Genomic DNA, 19,247 nt, shown 5'->3' on the forward strand with positions numbered 1-19,247 from the left:
ATCGTTGGGCTCCCGGAGAGATCCGAAGGAGCGGACGCTGGGGCATACATAGCGGCCATGTTCGAGAAGCTGCTGGGGATGGGGCATTCCCCCGACCCTTGGAGGTGGACAGGGCTCACAGAGCGCATGCGAGGAAGCCGCGAATGGAAGGAAGCCGCGAATGGGAACCCCCCCCCCCTCCCTCCCCTCTATCAAGACCGGAGTGTGGTGGTGGCCAGGAGAAGAGCAGGGCGGGGTTTAACCAGATCAGGTCGACCCTTTTCAAGAAAAAGGTGAAGTTTGGGCTGTTGTATCTAGCCCACCGCTGGGTCACACACGAGGAGCAACATTTCTGTTTCGAGTCGCCTGAGGAAGGGCTGGACTTCGCGAAAAGGAAAGGACTGGTGTCAGACTGAGAACGTTGAATTTTGCTGTAGTGTTTATGTTATTCAAAAAAACGTTTCTTGTTTCTAGCTTTTTCGGACATTATTTGTTATGCCTGCTGTATGGATCTGGGGCCAGCTGCAGAACTGAGTGAGGTAAAGTTTGCATTTGCACTGTTGGGGGATGGAGGTGTATTTGTTCAGATGTTGGATCTTTTGCTTGACCTTTTTTTGTGTTCAACTTGGGTTTAAAAAAAAATCTGTGTCAGACATTAGTGTTGGGATTGTTTTTTATTTGAATATGTATGAATGAGCGGTGGGGAGGGATCAATAGGTGGGAGATTGTCTGGCGCCAGGGGCGAGGGCCACCAAGCGCACTGGGCGGGCTAGCTTACAGAAATATAGTGGGGGAGAGCAGATGTTAGGCTTATCAAAGGGGTTGATTTATTTTGTGCTGTTACGAGGGGGGGGGTGAGTTCTGCCAACGAGGGAGGGACTTTTGCTGAGGGACAGTGAGGAGGTTGGGGGCAGAGGCTGCCTGGGGGCGGGCCAGTGGAGACATGCGGCGCGGGCTGGCGACTGGCCCAAGTGAGGGGATGGCTGATTGGCCCCCCCCAACTGGACTGATCACCTGGAATGTAAGAGGGCTCAATGGGCCGGTCAAGAGGGCACACATGTTCGTGGATTTGAGGGGACTGAAGGGGGACGTGGTAATGCTGCAGGAGACGCACCTTAGAGTAGCTGACCAGATTAGGTTAAGGACAGGTTGGGTCGGACAGGTTTTTCACTCGGGACTGGACTCGAAGACCAGAGGGGTCTCGATCCTGATCAACAAGCGAGTGATGTTTGAGGCGGCAAGAATAGTTTCAGATGGGGGAGGCCGGCAAATTATGGTCAGTGGGAAATTGGAGGGGTGCAGGTGGTACTAGTAAATATATACGTGCCAAACTGGGACGATGTGGAGTTTATAAAAAGAGGATGCTGGGGAAGATACCGGATCTGGATTTGCATAAACTGGTCATGGGAGGGGACTTCAATACAGTTATTGACCCTGGTTTAGACTGGTCAAGCTCAAAAACGGGCAGGATGCCAGCAATGGCTAAGGAGCTAAAAGGGTTCATGGAGCAGATGGGGAGGGTGGACCATGGAGATTTGGGCAGCCAAAGGTGAAGGAGTTCTCCTTCTACTCACACCTGCATAAAGTGTACTCCCGGATCGATTTCTTTATTCTGAGCAGGGCTCTACTGACGGGGGTGGTGGACACGGGGTACTTGGCGATCACAATCTCAGACCATGCCCCGCACTGGGTTGACCTACAGCTTAGTAAAGAAAGTAATCAGCGCCCGCACTGGAGGTTAGACGTGGGGCATTTAGCAGATGAGGAGGTGTGTGGGTGGTTGAGGAAATGTATTCAGAATTAGCTGGAGGTCAATGACACGGGGTAAATTTCGGCAGTGGTGGTCTGGGAGGCATTGAAGGCAGTAGTTAGAGGGGAGCTGATCTCGATATGGGCCCACAGGGAGAAGGTAGACAGGACAGAGACGGACCGACTGGTAAAGGAGATACTACAGGTCAACAGGAGGCATGCAGAGACCCCATAGGCCGGGCTTTTAAGGGAATGGCGGAGGCTACAGGCAGAGTTTGGCTTGTTAACCACAGAGAGCATTGTGGAGCAGCTGAGAAAGGTGGGGAGGACGATTTATGAGCACGGAGAGGCCAGCAGAATGCTTGCACAGCAGCTTAGAAAGAGGGAGGCAACCAAGGAGATAGGGAAAGTAAAGGATGGAGATGGGAGGATGGAGATGGGAGCCTGGTGGGAGACTCAGCAGGGGTGAATAAGGCATTTAAGGAGTTTTCTATGAGGCTGTACGGGTCGGAGCCCCCACTGGGGCCAGAGGGGATGAGGCACTGCCTAGGGTGGCTGAATTTCCCGAAGGTGGATGGGGAGCTGGGAGAAGGGATCGAAGAGATAGTGGAGGGGCTGAAGGCCATGCAGTTGGTTAAAGCCCCGGGGCCAAATGGGTACCCAGCGGCGTTCTATAAAATGTTCGCTGGGATATTGGGGCCGCTGTTGATGAGGATGTTCAATGAGGCAAGGGAGAGAGGGGTGCTTCCCCCGACAATGTCACAGGCCACGATCTCGCTGATTCTGAAGCGGGATAAGGTTCCGGAGCTGTGTGGGTCCGACAGGCCGATATCCCTACTGAATGTGGGCGCCAAACTGTTGTCCAAAACTTTGTCCTCTAGGATTGAAGACTGTGTTCCGGATATGATTGCGGAGGACCAGACGGGGTTCGTTAAGGGAAGGCAGTTGGTGTCCAATGTAAGAAGGTTGCTCAATGCGATCAGGGCACCCCAGAAGGTAGGGAGGTGGAGGTAGTGGTCACAATGGACGCAGAGAAGGCTTTTGATCGAGTAGAATGGGAATATCTGTGAGAGGTACTGGGACGGTTCAGATTTGGGCGGGGCTTTATTGACTGGGTCAGGTTGCTGTATCAGGCCCCTGTGGCGAACGTACGGATGAATAGGACGACATCGGACTATTTTAGGCTACATCGGGGGAGGCGAGACACACAAGTGCCCCCTCTCCCCACTATTGTTCGAGCTAGCTATAGAGCTGCTGGCAATTGCGCTGAGAGCCTCAAGGGGCTGGGGGCTGGGGGTTTGGGGGGGGGATGGTGGCGGGAGTGGAACACAGAGTCACACTTTACGCAGACGGCCTGCTCCGGTATGTATCGGACCCAGTAGAGGGGATGGAAGAAATCAGGAGGATTCTGGGGGAAATTGGCCGGTTTTCAGGGTACAAACTAAATTTGGGGAAAAGTGAAATGCTTGCGGGACAGGAGAGGCAACTGGGGAACTGCCGTTTGAAGTGATGGGGGCAGCTTTAGATATCTAGGCATCCAAGTGGCGCGGGAATGGGAACAGTCACACAAACGTAATCTGGCCCTTCTGGTGGAGCAAATGAAGGACGATTTTCGGAGGTGGGACGCTCTCCTGTTGTCACCAGCTGGGAGAGTCCAGACAGTGAAGATGGCAGTCCTTCCAAGATTCCTGTTTGTGTTCCAGCGTCTCCCCATCTTTATTCCGCGGACCTTTTTTAAACGGGTTAACAAAGTTATCACGGGCTTTGTATGGGTGGGTAAGACCCCGCGAGTAAAAAAGGGGATGGTTTTGAGCGGAGAGAGGGCGGACTGGCACTGCCGAACTTCAGTAACTATTATTGGGCGGCGAATATAGCCATGATCAGGAAGTGCGTGGTGGGGGGAGGGTCGGCATGAGAGCGTATGGAGGCGGCCTCATGTAAGGGCACCAGTTTGGGGACGATGATAACGGCGCCTCTGCCGGTCCCGCCGGCACGGTACTCCATCAGCCCCGTGGTGGTGGCAGTCCTGAGAGTCTGGGGGAAATGGAGGAAGCATGTGGGAGCGGAGGGAGCATTGGTCTGGCCTCCAATCTGCAATAACCACCGGTTTGCCCCGGGAAGGATGGACGGGGGGGGGGGGGGGGGGGGTGCGGTTTCGGAGATGGCAGAAGGGAGGAATTGAGAGGATGAAGTATATGGTTATAGAAGGGCGCTTTCCTAGCTTGAGGGAGCTGGAGGAGAAATTTGGATTGGCGAGGGGAAACAAATTTAGGTACCTGCAGGTGCGGGACTTCCTTCGTAGACAAGTCTCAACTTTCCCGCTCCTACCACCAAGGGAGATTCAGGATAGGGTAGTTTCCAGGGTGTGGGTGGAAGAAGAGAAGGTCTCCGACATCTATAAGGAGCTCATGGGGTCAGAGGACACGCAAACTGAGGAGCTGAAGCGCAATTGGGAGGTGTTAGGAGGAGATAGAGGATGGTCTCTGGGCAGAGGCGTTGAGTCAACGTGTCCACAACATACATCACTTCACCGGGCTCACACATGACAGTGGTCCGGATGAGCAGGTTCTTTGGTATCGAAGATAGGTGTGCAAGGTGTGTAGGGGGGGCAGCGAACCATGCCCACATGTTTTGGACATGAAAATGAAAATGAAAATCGCTTATTGTCACGAGTAGGCTTCAATGAAGTTACTGTGAAAAGCCCCTAGTCGCCACATTCCGGCGCCTGTCCGGGGAGGCTGGTACGGGAATCGAACCGTGCTGCTGGCCTGCTTGGTCTGCTTTAAAAGCCAGCGATTTAGCCTTGTGAGCTAAACCAGCCCAGGGATTTTCAGACGTCATGTCTACGGTGTTAAAAACAAGGGTGGCACCGAGTCCGGAGGTGGCGGTTTTCGGGGTGTCGGGAGATCCGGGAACCCAGGAGGAGAAAGAGGCAGACATTCTGACCTTTACTTCCCTGATAGCCCGGAGACGGATATTATTAGCTTGGGGAGACTCAAAGCCCCCAAAGTCAGAGACCTGACTAACTGACATGGCTGGCTTTCTCTGTTTGGAGAAAATGAAGTTTACCTTGAGAGGGTCACTGTTAGGGTTCGCCTGGAGGTGGCAACCGTTCGTCGACTTCTTTGCAGAAAATTAAACGTCAGCAGAAGAGGGGAGGGTTAGTTTAGTTTCGAGTAGGGGGTTAATAAAGGTGGGACCTGTATGGGAGGAAGCAGGCTTTTTTGCACTGTGTTTATAGACTTATGTATAAATTATTTTGTCGTTGTTGTAAAACCAAAAATATCTCAATAAAATGTTTTTTTAAAAAAAGCCCAACAGCCTAAACTTACTGTAGGAGTCCACGTTTGCCCAAGTCCTGCACTCATATTTTTCTCTCCTATTTTCTTAGATGCCCATTTGGAGTTCAGCTTGTCCACAAGATCAATTCCTGCTCCTTCAACCCTATAGTCTTGGGTCTTGGACTGGAGGGCAGGGCACAATGGGTCTCTTGAGAGTATTAGAAGAACTGTTTTTCTTGATCTATATTAAATGACTTAGACTTAGGTGTACAAGGCATAAATTTGCAGATAACACAAAGCTGCGAAGTATTGTGAACAGTAAGAAGGAAAGTGATAGACTTCAAGACTTTATAAACAGGCTGGTGGAACAGATGGGCATATGCCAAATAAAACACAATGCAGAGAAATGTGATGCGATATATTTTGGGAAGAAGAACAAGGAAAGCAACATAATTCTAAAAGTGACGCAGGAGCAATGGGATTTGGGGACATTTGTGAATAAATCACTGAACAGAGTAGAGCATCTTGAGAATGCAAGTTAATCGGCCACGGAGGATGTTGGGATTTATAAACAGAAGCATAGAGTACAAATGGTTATAGTTAACATTTAAACAACATGTTCCCCCTCAAATGGAGCAGTGTGTTGAAATCTAGGCACCACAGTTCAGGAAGGACATGAAGGCATTAGAGAGGGTGCAAAAAAACATTAATGGCAGTAGTTCAAGGGATGAAAGACTTCCAGTTACATGGATAGATTGAAGAAGCTGTGACAGTTCTTCTTCGAGGTTGAGAAGGGATGTTCAAAATCATGAATGTTCTGCACAGAGTAGATAGGGTGAAACTGTTCCCATTGGTGGAATCAAAGGATACCCATTTAAGGTGCATGGCAAAAGACCCAGAAGAAACAGGAGGAAAAAAACCTTTTTACTTAAGAGTGGTTAGTATCTGGAATGCATTGTCCAAAATCTGTTGGAAGCAGATTTAAATCAGGGCTTCAAAAAGGGAATTGGATAATTGCCTGAAGAGAAAAGCATTGCAAAGCTACAGGGAAAAGATGGGGGAACGGGACAAGCTGAGTTGCTCTTGCAAAGTGCCGACACAGACAACAGGTCAACTGGCCTCCTTCTGTGCTACATGAATTCTATTTTGATATTCTATTACATTGGACTAGAGAAAAAGTACATTTCACAATGGTGCTGAACTTGGAATTTTGGCAATCGTGAGGATGATACCAACCATCTGCAATATGATAGTTCGGCTAGTAGATAGGGCAGACCAATAGCAGATGGAATAAGAGAAGTTTACGGTTATGTATTTTTCAAAAAAGGGTAAGGAGAGGCATATAGACTAAATGACACAGTTTTAAAGGATAACAGAAGCTCCTGGGAGCTCTTGTACATAGATCTTTGAAGGTGACAGGGCATATTGAGAAAATAATTCACAAATCACATGGATCCTGGCTTCATAAATACAAGTATTGAATACAAACACAAAGAAGTTAAGTTGAGTCTTTATAAAGCTCTGGCCAATACTGCATCCACTTCTGGTCACCACACAAGAGAACAAAATGAGCAGGTCCTTTGGAAGGCACAGAAGAGATTTACCAGAATAGTTCCAGGCATATATGATTTGAGCTACATGGTTGGGTTATAGAAGTTGTTTTTTTCCCCCACTGTGAATAATAAATTTGATAGAGGTAAACAAAATTATAACAGGATTAGATAAAGTAAACAAGATAAGATGTTCCCATTAGCTGATGGGTATGAAGTGTCACAAATGTACAGTTTCAGGCAAAAGGTGGGGGTGGGGGGGGGGGTTTGTGTGCTAAGGATGCGAGGAACAACTATTTTTATGCAGAGTGGTAATGACCCTGGAAACTATTGCATAAGCTTTGCAAATGGAGAGATTCAAATGATTTCAAAAAGGAAATTGCATGGGCACTTGGGGAAATAAATTTGTGGGGCTACAGGGATGTATCGAGGGAATGAGACTTAAAATGATTGCTCTGATGAGCCTCCGTATGCGCCATTAGGACTTTAACATTTTGTGTGGTCAAAAGTAAATAAATACGCACAAAGAACAATATTTAAAACCAAAATACCAAGATACTAATGAAAATACATCATAGACAATTACAAATTTCTTGATAGAAGAAAAAATTGAGAAGCAGCTACTTTTCAACTTTAAATATTACTCACTCCAAAAGATTCAAACTTTTCATGTTATTTTGAAAAAAATGTATTGGAAAATACCACCCACACAACATATTCCTCAGAGATCAGGGTGACATTAGAGTAAACCATGTAAGGAGGCAACTAACAGCAGTTCAGCGGAAGACACTGGGTCTCAAGGTTTTGGACAAGTAGATGATACAGGATATGGTCAGGCCATAATTGTAGTTCTAGAAAGAGAAGTTTGCTGAGAAATGAACAATTTCAGCAGATGCAAAGTTTAGAAGTACTGGACTTCTAGAACTGCAATTTTTGATACCCATCAATAAAGTAAAAATGAACTGCTTTGATAAAAGTCAGTACCATTCATCATTGAAGTTCAATACATCTGGCAAAGCTCCAGCGGGACAGAACCAACAGAAAACATAATTGCTTTACCTCAGTTAAAATATATGTCCTGTTATTAGCATCGCCACCATAATAAACTGTCTAAGGTTTTGCCAGCTTGAATTTTACGAACAAGACTGCTATGTAAAATGCAAAACTTACTGGAGTATTAAGTCGTATGTCCAGACAATCACCGAGTTTCTTGATGATGGCAGAATAACCTGATGTGAAAAGTGTATGATCACCTGCAAATTGAGCAAAAAACTCATTGTGGTCCCAGGAACGAGCAGATACCTGCAATAAAAGTCAAATGTCAATTAAAGGAGGGAATATATATTTGTACCTCTGACTTTTTTTAAACAATTAGACAATTGTATTAAGAGGCAAAGATATAGGGCAGCACAGTGGTTATCACTACTGCCTAAGGCGCTGAGGATCCAGGTTCGATCCCGGCCCTCGGTCACTTTCCGTGTGGCGTTTGCACATTCTCCCAGTGTCTGCATGGGTTTCACCCCCACAACCCAAAGGTGCGCAGATTAGGTGTATTGGCCAAGCTAAATTGCCTTTTAATTGGAAAAAATAATTTTAAATTATTACATTTTTTTAAAAGTCCGTTAACGAAAAGGAGGACACTGACCAGAACCAATTTCAGTTACTAACAACTGAAATGGAATTGGGGAGCTAAATTGACGGAACTGATTCAGGATTACATTTTGGTTAGGCATCAGGACGAAAATCAAGAAACTCATGCAGCATTCAAATGCAGATGACAAACAATTTGGAGGGTTGAATTGGGCGAGGGTCCTCAATCAGGCGTTTTCAACTGAAAGCTAGCAATATAAAAAAAGAAGTGCATTTACATTGGGGGTTTTGCAACATCAGGGCATCCCAAATTATCCGAAAGTCAATGACCATACTCGATGCTGCACAATTACTGTTAAACTCTGTCACTTCCTGTTCTACCCTATTCACCTTTAGCCACATCAACACACTGTTGCCTTGACGTTTCTCTTTGGATTTCAACATCTCCATCACCCAAACACTCCCCTTTCTCCGGCCCAGTTAGTATAAAGCCTTGTCTACAGACCTGGTTCAAATAAGCATCACCACAATAGTAGAAAGACATACAAATCAAAAATGCTACTTCCATAAGAAAGGAAAAGCTTATGGGGCGTCAAGTTTTACTATTCATACGGTGATGTCGAAAGGCGTCACGGGGAGAATGAGACGCCACCCACAATGGATATTAATGGACAGATTGATGTGCTGTGTTCCATGAGATCGACTTACAGCCATAATCGCACTCGAGGAGGAGATGGTCTCATCATCCATGGCCTATGCAGATTTGGTTTAGTGTTGTCAACAGTTTTTGAGTGATGTTGAAGCCGGAGGCTTCTGCTATTCAGTCAGTGATGAGGCATCCTTTAATGCTGCACATGTCCCATAATTGTACCCATCTGAAATGGTCAGTGGGCTGTCGTCAAACTGCTTAATTTTCTTTCAGTGTCTAAAGTCCTTTTAGTGATTAAATTTTTCTTAGTTGTTCCAGTTCTAGTTCCTCAAGTTGCTTATTTGCCAGGCCCAGGTAATGCTGTTCTCACCAGCTCCATTTACCCAACAGTGAAAATCAAACATCTTGCTCAATGCAAGAATTTACTACCTCTGATTTTGCCCATTAACATTTTTGCCTTGGCCAGTGAATCAGTGCCATCACCCAACTACAGGCCTGCCTCCAGATAACCATTGCTCTCTCACCACTCCATACTCACTCCAAGAAACGCTATAATCTGGGAACTGGCTTCAAGTTCTTTAAAGACAGGTACTGCACTAATAAAGTCATATTAAGAACATTTTAAAACAAACTTACAAAATAATTCCTGGATCAGAGAGAGTTAACATGAAAGCTGCCGAGGACAAGATGCAAACAGTTTCTTGCAGCTTTCTGCCCAGGATAGCAGGTCTTCACTGTTTGAACCATGCAGCATGTTTATACCATAATTTTTAAGATAAAGTCTAAAGATATGAATTGTTGAATACTTTAAACAACAAAGACAACACCAAGACCAGTGCTGACTAACTGATATTTCAAAGGTTATGGGATGCAGGGTAGAATTGAAGGTAGCTTACTGGCTCCAGCTTGCTCCAACCTCCCCTCTATAAAATACTGTCATATTTCAGCCTTCTTTTACCAACAAATCCAAGGCACCCCATTGTAGCTTTTATAACTCCCCATGCTTACTCCTCCTTCTTGACAACTCTCAATGATCACAGATGCCAGCATACCATTCCAGCTGCCCCACATTCAATTTACTCAGATTCCATCACTCCACCCAAAGTACACCTTCCACTTACCACTGCTCTTACATCTTGCAGAAAAAACCTTGTGCTTTCAGTCACAAGCACCCCTTCCTACTATTTCTATATTTTAAGACCCCCAAAAGTACAAATTATTGATCACTGGAAATGCTGCAGCTATAAACGCTGTATCTCGTTGGTTGAGCGGTGTTTCAACTTCATACCATCTAATTAACATTATTTAATTTTTCTAGGAGAAAAGGAGAAATGTAGGTAAGCTTTAGCTGAAGAACAATACAGGGGGTGGGAATCTCTGATCCCGCGCCAGGTCGGAGAATCGCTGGCAGACCGCGCGAATCGTGCCACGCCACCCCGACGCGTTTGAGAGCGGAGAATCGGCGCTACTGGGGTCAGCGTGGCGCTGCTCGGGGGCCGCTCCCCGCGATTCTCTGGCCCGCATGGGCCGATCGGCCGTAACAAAAAAAAAAAGAGTCTCGCTGGCACTGTTCTAACCTGCTCTGAGCCGACGAGAAGGGTTGAAGGGTTGGATGGTGGCCTGTTTTGGCCGGGGGAGGGGGGGGGGAAAGAGAGACGACGACTCCCAATGTGGCCTGGCTCGCGATCGGGACCCACTGATCGACGGGCCGGCCTCACTGTCTCCCGGCCTCCTTTATTCCGCGCCAGCACTCTTGCGCCATGTTGGGTCGGGGCCGGCGCGACCAAGGGAGACACCGCACATAGATAGATAGAGAAATACAGCACAGAACAGGCCCTTCGGCCCACGATGTTGCGCCGAACTTTTGTCCTAGGTTAATCATAGAATTTTGGACAATTTGTCATGGCCAATCCACCCAACCTGCACATCTTTGGACTGTGGGAGGAAACCGGAGTACCCGGAGGAAACCCACGCAGTCACGGGGAGGATGTGCAGACTCCACACAGACAGTGACCCAAGTCGAAATCGAACTTGGGACCCTGGAGCTGTGAAGCAATTGTGCTTTCCACAATGCTACCGTGCTGCCCTTAAGAAGTTAACCTACACTCCCTTATTCTACCCTAATCCAAGTACCTATCCAATAGCCGCTTGAAGGTCCATAAATTTTCCGACTCAACTACTACCACAGGCAGTGCATTCCATGCCCCCACTACTCTCTGGGTAAAGAACCTACCTCTGACATCCCCTCTATATCTTCCACCATTTATCTTAAATTTATGTCCCCTTGTAATGGTGTGTTCCACCCGGGGAAAAAGTCTCTGACTGTCTACTCTATCTATTCCCCTGATCATCTTATAAACCTCTATCAAGTCGCCCCTCATCCTTCTCCGTTCTAATGAGAAAAGGCCTAACACCCTCAATCTTTCCTCGTATGACCTACTCTCCATTCCAGGCAACATCCTGGTAAATCTCCTTTGCACCTTTTCCAAAGCTTCCACATCCTTCCTAAAATGAGGTGACCAGAACTGCACACAGTACTCCAAATGTGGCCTGACCAAGGTTTTGTACAGCTGCATCATCACCTCACTGCTCTTAAATTCAATCCCTCTGCTAATGAACGCTAGCACACCATAGGCCTTCTTCACAGCTCTATCCACTTGAGTGGCAACTTTCAAAGAACAATGAACATAGACCCCAAGATCTCTCTGCTCCTCCACATTGCCAAGAACCCTACCATTAACCCTGTATTCCGCATTCAGATTTGTCCTTCCAAAATGGACAACCTCACACTTGTCAGGGTTAAACTCCATCTGCCACTTCTCAGCCCAGCTCTGCATTCTATCTATGTCTCTTTGAAGCCGACAACAGCCCTCCTCACTATCCACAACTCCACCAATCTTCGTATCATCTGCAAATTTACTGACCCACCCTTCAACTCCCTCATCCAAGTCGTTAATGAAAATCACAAACAGCAGAGGACCCAGAACTGATCCCTGCGGTACGCCACTGATAACTGGGCTCCAGGCTGAATATTTGCCATCCACCACAACTCTCTGTCTTCTATCGGTTAGCCAGTTTGTTATCCAACTGGCCAAATTTCCCACTATCCCATGCCTCCTTACTTTCTGCATAAGCCTACCATGGGGAACCTTATCAAATGCCTTACTAAAATCCATGTACACTACATCCACTGCTTTACCTTCATCCACATGCTTGGTCACCTCCTCAAAGAATTCAATAAGACTTGTAAGGCAAGACCTACCCCTCACAAATCCGTGCTGACTATCCCTAATCAAGCAATGCCTTTCCAGATGCTCAGAAATCCTATCCCTCAGTACCCTTTCCATTACTTTGCCTACCACCGAAGTAAGACTAACTGGCCTGTAATTCCCAGGGTTATCCCTATTCCCTTTTTTGAACAGGGGCACGACATTCGCCACTCTCCAATCCTCTGGTACCACCCCTGTTGACAGCGAGGACGAAAAGATCATTGCCAACGGCTCTGCAATTTCATTTCTTGCTTCCCAGAGAATCCTTGGATATATCCCGTCAGGCCCGGGGGACTTGTCTATCCTCAAGTTTTTCAAAACGCGCAACACATCTTCCTTCCTGACAAGTATCTCCTCAAGCTTATCAGTCTGCTTCACGCTGTCCTCTCCAACAATATGGCCCCTCTCATTTGTAAATACTGAAGAAAAATACTTGTTCAAGACCTCTCCTATCTCTTCAGACTCAATACACAATCTCCCGCTACTGTCCTTGATCGGACCTACTCTCACTCTAGTCATTCTCATATTTCTCACGTATGTGTAAAAGGCCTTGGGGTTTTCCTTGATCCTACCCGCCAAAGATTTTTCATGCCCTCTCTTAGCTCTCCTAATCCCTTTCTTCAGTTCCCTCCTGGCTATCTTGTATCCCTCCAGCGCCCTGTCTGAACCTTGTTTCTTCAGCCTTACATAAGTCTCCTTCTTCCTCTTAACAAGACATTCAACCTCTCTTGTCAACCATGGTTCCCTCACTCGACCATCTCTTCCCTGCCTGACAGGGACATACATATCAAAGACACGCAGTACCTGATCCTTGAACAAGTTCCACATTTCACTTGTGTCCTTCCCTGACAGCCTATGTTCCCAACTTCTGCACTTCAATTCTTGTCTGACAGCATTGTATTTACCCTTCCCCCAATTATAAACCTTGCCCTGTTGCTCGCACCTATCCCTCTCCATTACTAAAGTGAAAGTCACAGAATTGTGGTCACTACCTCCAAAATGCTCCCCCACTAACAAATCTATCACCTGCCCTGGTTCATTACCAAGTACTAAATCCAATATGGCCTCCCCTCTGGTCGGACAATCTACATACTGTGTTAGAAAAGCTTCCTGGACACACTGCACAAACACTACCCCATCCAAACTATTTGATCTAAAGAGTTTCCACTCAATGTTTGGGAAGTTGAAGTCGCCCATGACTACTACCCTGTGACTTCTGCACCTTTCCAGAATCTGTTTCCCAATCTGTTCCTCCACATCTCTGCTGCTATTGGGGGGCCTATAGAACACTCCCAACAAGGTGACTGCTCCTTTCCTATTTCTAACTTCAACCCATATTACCTCAGTAGGCAGATCCCCCTCGAACTGCCTTTCTGCAGCTGTTATACTATCTCTAATTAACAATGCCACCCCCCACCTCTTTTACCATCCTCCCTAATCTTGTTGAAACATCTATAACCAGGGACCTCCAACAACTATTTCTGCCCCTCTTCTATCCAAGTTTCCGTGATGGCCACCACATCGTAGTCCCAAGTACCGATCCATGCATTAAGTTCACCCACCTTATTCCTGATGCTTCTTGCATTAAAGTATACACACTTCAACCCATCTCCTTGCCTGCAAGTACTCTCCTTTGTCATTGTTACCTTCCCCACTGCATCACTACGTGCTTTGGCGTCCTGACTATCGTCTACCTTAGTTGCTGGACTACAGATCCGGTTCCCATTCCCCTGCCAAATTAGTTTAAACCCTCCCGAAGAGTACTAGAAAACCTCCCCCCCAGGATATTGGTGCCCCTCTGGTTCAGATGCAACCCGTCCTGCTTGTACAGGTCCCACCTTCCCCAGAATGCGCTCCAATTATCCAAATACCTGAAGCCCTCCCTCCTACACCATTCCTGCAGCCACGTGTTCAACTGCACTCTCTCCCTATTCCTAGCCTCGCTATCACGTGGCACCGGCAACAAACCAGAGATGACAACTCTGTCTGTCCTGGCCCTTAACTTCCAGCCTAACTCCCTAAACTTGTTTATTACCTCCACACCCTTTTTCCTACCTACATCGTTGGTACCAATGTGCACCACGACTTCTGGCTGCTCACCCTCCCCCTTCAGGATCCTGAAGACACGATCAGAGACATCCCTGGCCCTGGCACCCGGGAGGCAACATACCTTTCGGGAGTCTCGCTCGCGACCACAGAATCTCCTATCTATTCCCCTAACCATTGAATCTCCTATTACTATTGCTTTTCTATGCTCCCCCCTTCCCTTCTGAGCCCCAGAGCCAGACTCAGTGCCAGAGACCTGGCCGCTGGGGCCTTCCCCCGGTAGGTCATCCCCCCCAACAGCATCCAAAACGGTATACTTGTTTTGAAGGGGAATGGCCACGAGGGATCCCTGCACTGTCTGCCTGTTAGTTTTCTTTCCCCTGACATGTGCGGAATTTCCGCCGGTGGGATTGCCCGTGCCCGCAATCCCCGGCCGGATCAGCAGCTGGAGTGGCGTGAACCACTCCAGCGCCATGCTGGGCCCCTGTAGGGGCCAGAATTGCTAATCCTGGGGCCGTGTTGACGCCGTCGGGAAACGGGATGGCGTTTCCGAAGGCGTCAACACTTAGCCTCAAGATCAGAGAATCCCGCCACTGAATTTTCATGATGCACAATACCGCAAGAATATTGTTCATTGGCAAAATTACTGCTTTTACTAAAATCAGCGTTGTCTATTATTGATCATATTTTCCTATAGTATGCAGAAGATTAATTAATAATTAGTTTCTTACCTGCTGCAGATTACTACCACAAGCATATTCAAGATTACCAAGATGAAACTGTAGCACTTTGGCTTCTAGTTCGCTGAACTGGACTCCAGATTCTTGAACAAAAGTTTGGTAGATTTCCTCAATCTTTTCTACATAAAGAAAAAAAAAATTGCCATCTTTGTTATTCACCAACATCTGTATGGAACATGTCACCCATCCTCTGCCATTTCTATCTGACCTTGCACAACACCACCAAACACATCTTCCCCAACCCATTGAGCATTCAGAAGGGACCATTCCCACTTCAACACACACTCTTCAGTCATCCTCAACACTGTTCCTGTTCTTACCATACCTTTCCTTCTAAGTGCAAGAGATACAACAACTGCTATTTTACCTCCTCTCTCTCCACTGCCCAAGACTCCAAACATTCCTTCCAGATAAAAGACATGTAGTACTTTTTTCAAGTGATGATACCATTTTTACTACTCACAATGCGGTCTGCACTACACTGGGGAAACCAAATACAGATTGGGCGACTGCTTTGCAAAATACATCCATTCAGTCCACAAACGTGACCTAGAGTTTCTGGTCACCTGTCATTTACAGCCTTCAACTTGCTCGCACGCCAACCTCTCTGTCCTTGGCTTCTTGCAGGGAAATTTAGACTCAAGAAACAGCACCTAATCTTTTGATAGGGAATTTGCAGTCTTCAGGACCAATTAAGTATGGCGTGCGACAATTTCAGACCATAATCTCTGTCCCATTTTGTTCCATTTCTCCTCAGCTTTTGGTTTCACTCTTGTTTTTGTTTGTTTACAGCAGTTATTCATCATTCTGCCATTCACGTCTCCGTAAGAAACATCTTTTTTAAGTTATGCCTTTGTCTTGCACCATTTAGTCCCTCATCTGCCATCCTATTACAGACTCTCACATTGATCTTTTTCTACCCTCTCTGTTATCAATTTGAAAATTGATTCAATTTTTAAACTTTTCCCAGGTTTGTTGCAAGATTATCGATCTGAAGAGCTATTTCACCCTCCACAGATGCTGCCTGATCTGCTGAGCTCTTCCACATATTCTGTTTTTTATCCGATTTCCAGCATCTGTAATATTCCGCTTTTGTTTTGTTTTTAAATATCAAGTTGGGATAGCATAGCCAACCATCTCTTATCCGCAGTCAAGTTCAACTCACAAAGAGTTTAACAACTCAGTCACAATAATCAGTATTTGGTAAACCAATGGAACTAATTTTAGCTGATTAAAGCTAAAAGCATGATCCAACATATACATAAACACTAATTCCAGAGGGAAATAATCTGAAAATTTACACATTTATTCAAGTCTTGGAGATTTTCAAATAACCGAAGTGGGATTAGAATAGATAGGTGCTTGATGACTGGCGCAGACACAATGGGTTGAAGGGCCTCTTTTTGTACTGTAAAACTATCACTCCATGACTATGACTAAAATATACCTCCATTAATCCTTTAGAATTATAAAGGCTACATGGGAATTAGAATAAAAATGGTTATGAGTCCTTCACAAAGGCATTAGCTGCATGCAAGACAAATAAACATTCCTTAATTAGGTAGAAGGGCAAATATGGAAACATACTGATGAACCAAAGGACTGTCCAAAGGAGCAGTGAGAGACAGTCGATCAATGAACAAGAATGCAAGATGTACAGTAGCCTCTTGAACCTTCAAGTTTTCAGCCGAAATGTACATTCTTTCCTTTTTGCAACTGAAAACAGACAACATACTGAGAACCTTGTCTTACTTAAAAATTGTTATTTCATTTGACATCTAAAAATCTCATTTAAAACATCGTATACTTGAGCTCCTTAGATAGATGTTATTATGCAACGAAGTGGGGGACTTCTGGTGACGGGGATGTGCTGAGAAATCACACATCAGGTAGCTTTCCTCCCACAAACCTGAAAAATAGACTCTTTTTGCACAAAAAAGCCGCAAATACCAAAGAAAACATCCCCACACTACTACTACAACACACCGAGAAGAGAAAAATGCTAAATAGCAGCCACTCCAGCGGAAAAAAATCCAGGAACCAAACTCTGGGTCACGCTCCAAGGCAGGGAGCATATCTTCACGGCCCCGGCGGATACAACAAGTTCGTCTCGGAGAAAGAACTAGAGAAGCGACAGCAGGGACAACTATGAAGAGCCCACAGGAAGAGACTCTTAATGCTTATGCTTATTTTTCACGTTCTGTACTGCCATACGTCCTTGCCTTTGCCTCGCAAATGTCCTGCCGAAGAATCCTGTTCCGCTGGCAGTCAGCAGCACCCCCAAAGCTGCAGACTGGCATCTGACCTATCGGAATTTCTCCAAATGGAGAAAATTAAATTCACCATCCGAGGGTCGTAGCCATTCACTCGGTTGTTCCAAGACCTGTTTGTAGCCAATATCGGAGAAGTCAAAAAACAGGAGAGGCTAGCCACTACACAGCAAGGACGGGGGGTGGACATGGAACCCAACCATGCTCAACAAAACTAGCATGAGAAGTAGTATAAGACCATAAGACATCGGAGCAGAATTAGGCCACTCTGCCCATCGAGTCTGCTCCACCATCCAATCATGGCTGATATTTTTCTCATCCCCATTCTCCTGCCTTTTCCCCATAACCCGATCCCCTAAATAATCAAGAACCTATCTATCTCTGTCTTAAAGACACTCAGTAATTTGGCCTACATAGCCTACTGCAGAAAAGAGTTCCACAGATTTACCACCCTCTGGCTGAAGAAATTCCTCCTCGTCCTAAGGTGCGTCCCTTTCATCTGAGATTGTGTCCTCTGGTTTTAGTTTTTCCTACAAGTGGAAACATCCTCTCCACGTCCACTCTATCCAGGCCTCGCAGTATCCTGTGTAAGACCCCCCCCCCATCCTTCTAAACTCCAGCGAGTACAGACCCAGAGTCCTCAACCGTTCCTCATATGACAAGGTCTTCATTCCAGGGATCATTCTGGTGAACCTTCTCTGGATCCTTTCCAAGGCCAGCACATCCTTCCTTAGATGCGGGGCCCAAAACTGCTCACAATACTCCAAATGGGATCTGACCAGAGACTTAAACAGCCTCAGAAGAACATCCCTGGTCTTGTATTCCAGCACCTCACGACATAAATGCTCACATTGCATTTGCCTTCCTAAATGCAGGGAAAACAGCCAGAACCAAACAAATAACTACTGAGAAACGAAAAACAGGAAATCGTAACCACCACTGTAAATAATGCAAGAACCACCACGATGTATGTATGTAAATAACTGAAACTGACCGATGTGTAAATATTTTTCTTTAGCCACTGTCTCCTACTGTTTGTCCACGCTTATCCTTGATTTGTATACCACAAAAACTCAATAAAAACATTTTTTTTAAATAATACAATAAAATGCAATGTGGAAAGGGATAGGGCATGATAAAAGAGAAAAATGTATACAATTCCCAATTTCATCTGAAAAGAATAAAAATGGTTTGTACATGTACAGAATTGAGCCTTGTTAAAATTCATCAACACTATTAAATCCACATTATTCACCCAGAGTTGGGCCTGCTTCCTGTAAAATTTGTGATGGGTAATAACATAACAAATATGCAATAAAAATTTCTTGGGCACTTTTTAAAAAAGATTTCTCAAAATTCCAAATTTGTTAAGTACATATAGAAACTTGGGTTGCAATATTTAGACTTTAGAGGTTTCTAAACAAATATGAAATCCCCAGCATGGTGTCATGACTTTTATTTCCCACATGTGTTGGAACTTTCAAGGACTAGTTCCACTAACTCTGAACTTGAAAACGTATTCATGAAAGTCAGATTGAAGACAACCCACCTCCAAGAGGAACATCTTGGAATTGTTTCTTGTCCTTCCTCCATTCCGCAACAACATCCAGCATGGCATTGAAATGGAAATCAATGCATTTGTCAATGGTGGGATCAGCCACCCTTCCACCTTCTTCTATGAGGTCACACCTATCCCTCAATTTGTGCATTTTACTTCCAATCTGCAGTAGAAAATAATTTCAGAAGAATTCAACAAAGCTTAAACAAAAAAATGTGTATAGCATCAAATAAAATTAGAACTTCTGCATGTATGTAAATGTCTACAATTACTACCTTTAGGACAGAGACAACGGTTCCATGTTACATGATGATGCAATAATGCGGGTTGCTGTCATTGCAAAGTGCTGCCCCACATGATTGCAAAGTGTCTGCTCATGTTAGCAGTTTCCTACTCAATCAATAGGGGGAGGTGGCAAGAAGTAAGAGGAAGAAAAAGCAAAGAACTCAGTGACATACAAACAATGGTCAACATGGAAGAGGAACAGTAAAGCAACATCTGGGCTCATTCCTCTATGTCTCTGCTGCTGGGCTTTTTGGGTGTCAAAGGTACAATTAAAGCATTGT

General features: G+C 45.7%; 1 protein-coding gene across 4 annotated transcripts in view; it reads right to left on the minus strand.

Moving 5' to 3' along the window:
• LOC119965944 (lysine-specific histone demethylase 1B) overlaps nucleotides 1-19,247 on the minus strand; it is a 160,758-nt gene that overhangs the window by 56,522 nt on the left and 84,989 nt on the right. For all 4 annotated transcript variants that reach the window (XM_038796978.1, XM_038796976.1, XM_038796979.1 and 1 more), the window contains 3 exons: nucleotides 18,673-18,844; nucleotides 14,845-14,972; nucleotides 7,730-7,861 (listed from right to left, as the gene is read on the minus strand). In XM_038796978.1, the coding sequence (XP_038652906.1) occupies nucleotides 7,730-7,861; nucleotides 14,845-14,972; nucleotides 18,673-18,844 (432 nt within the window). The remainder of the gene's footprint in view (nucleotides 1-7,729; nucleotides 7,862-14,844; nucleotides 14,973-18,672; nucleotides 18,845-19,247) is intronic.

Source organism: Scyliorhinus canicula, chromosome 5 (genome assembly GCF_902713615.1).
Source record: "Scyliorhinus canicula chromosome 5, sScyCan1.1, whole genome shotgun sequence".
In the NCBI taxonomy this organism is placed as follows: domain Eukaryota; kingdom Metazoa; phylum Chordata; class Chondrichthyes; order Carcharhiniformes; family Scyliorhinidae; genus Scyliorhinus; species Scyliorhinus canicula.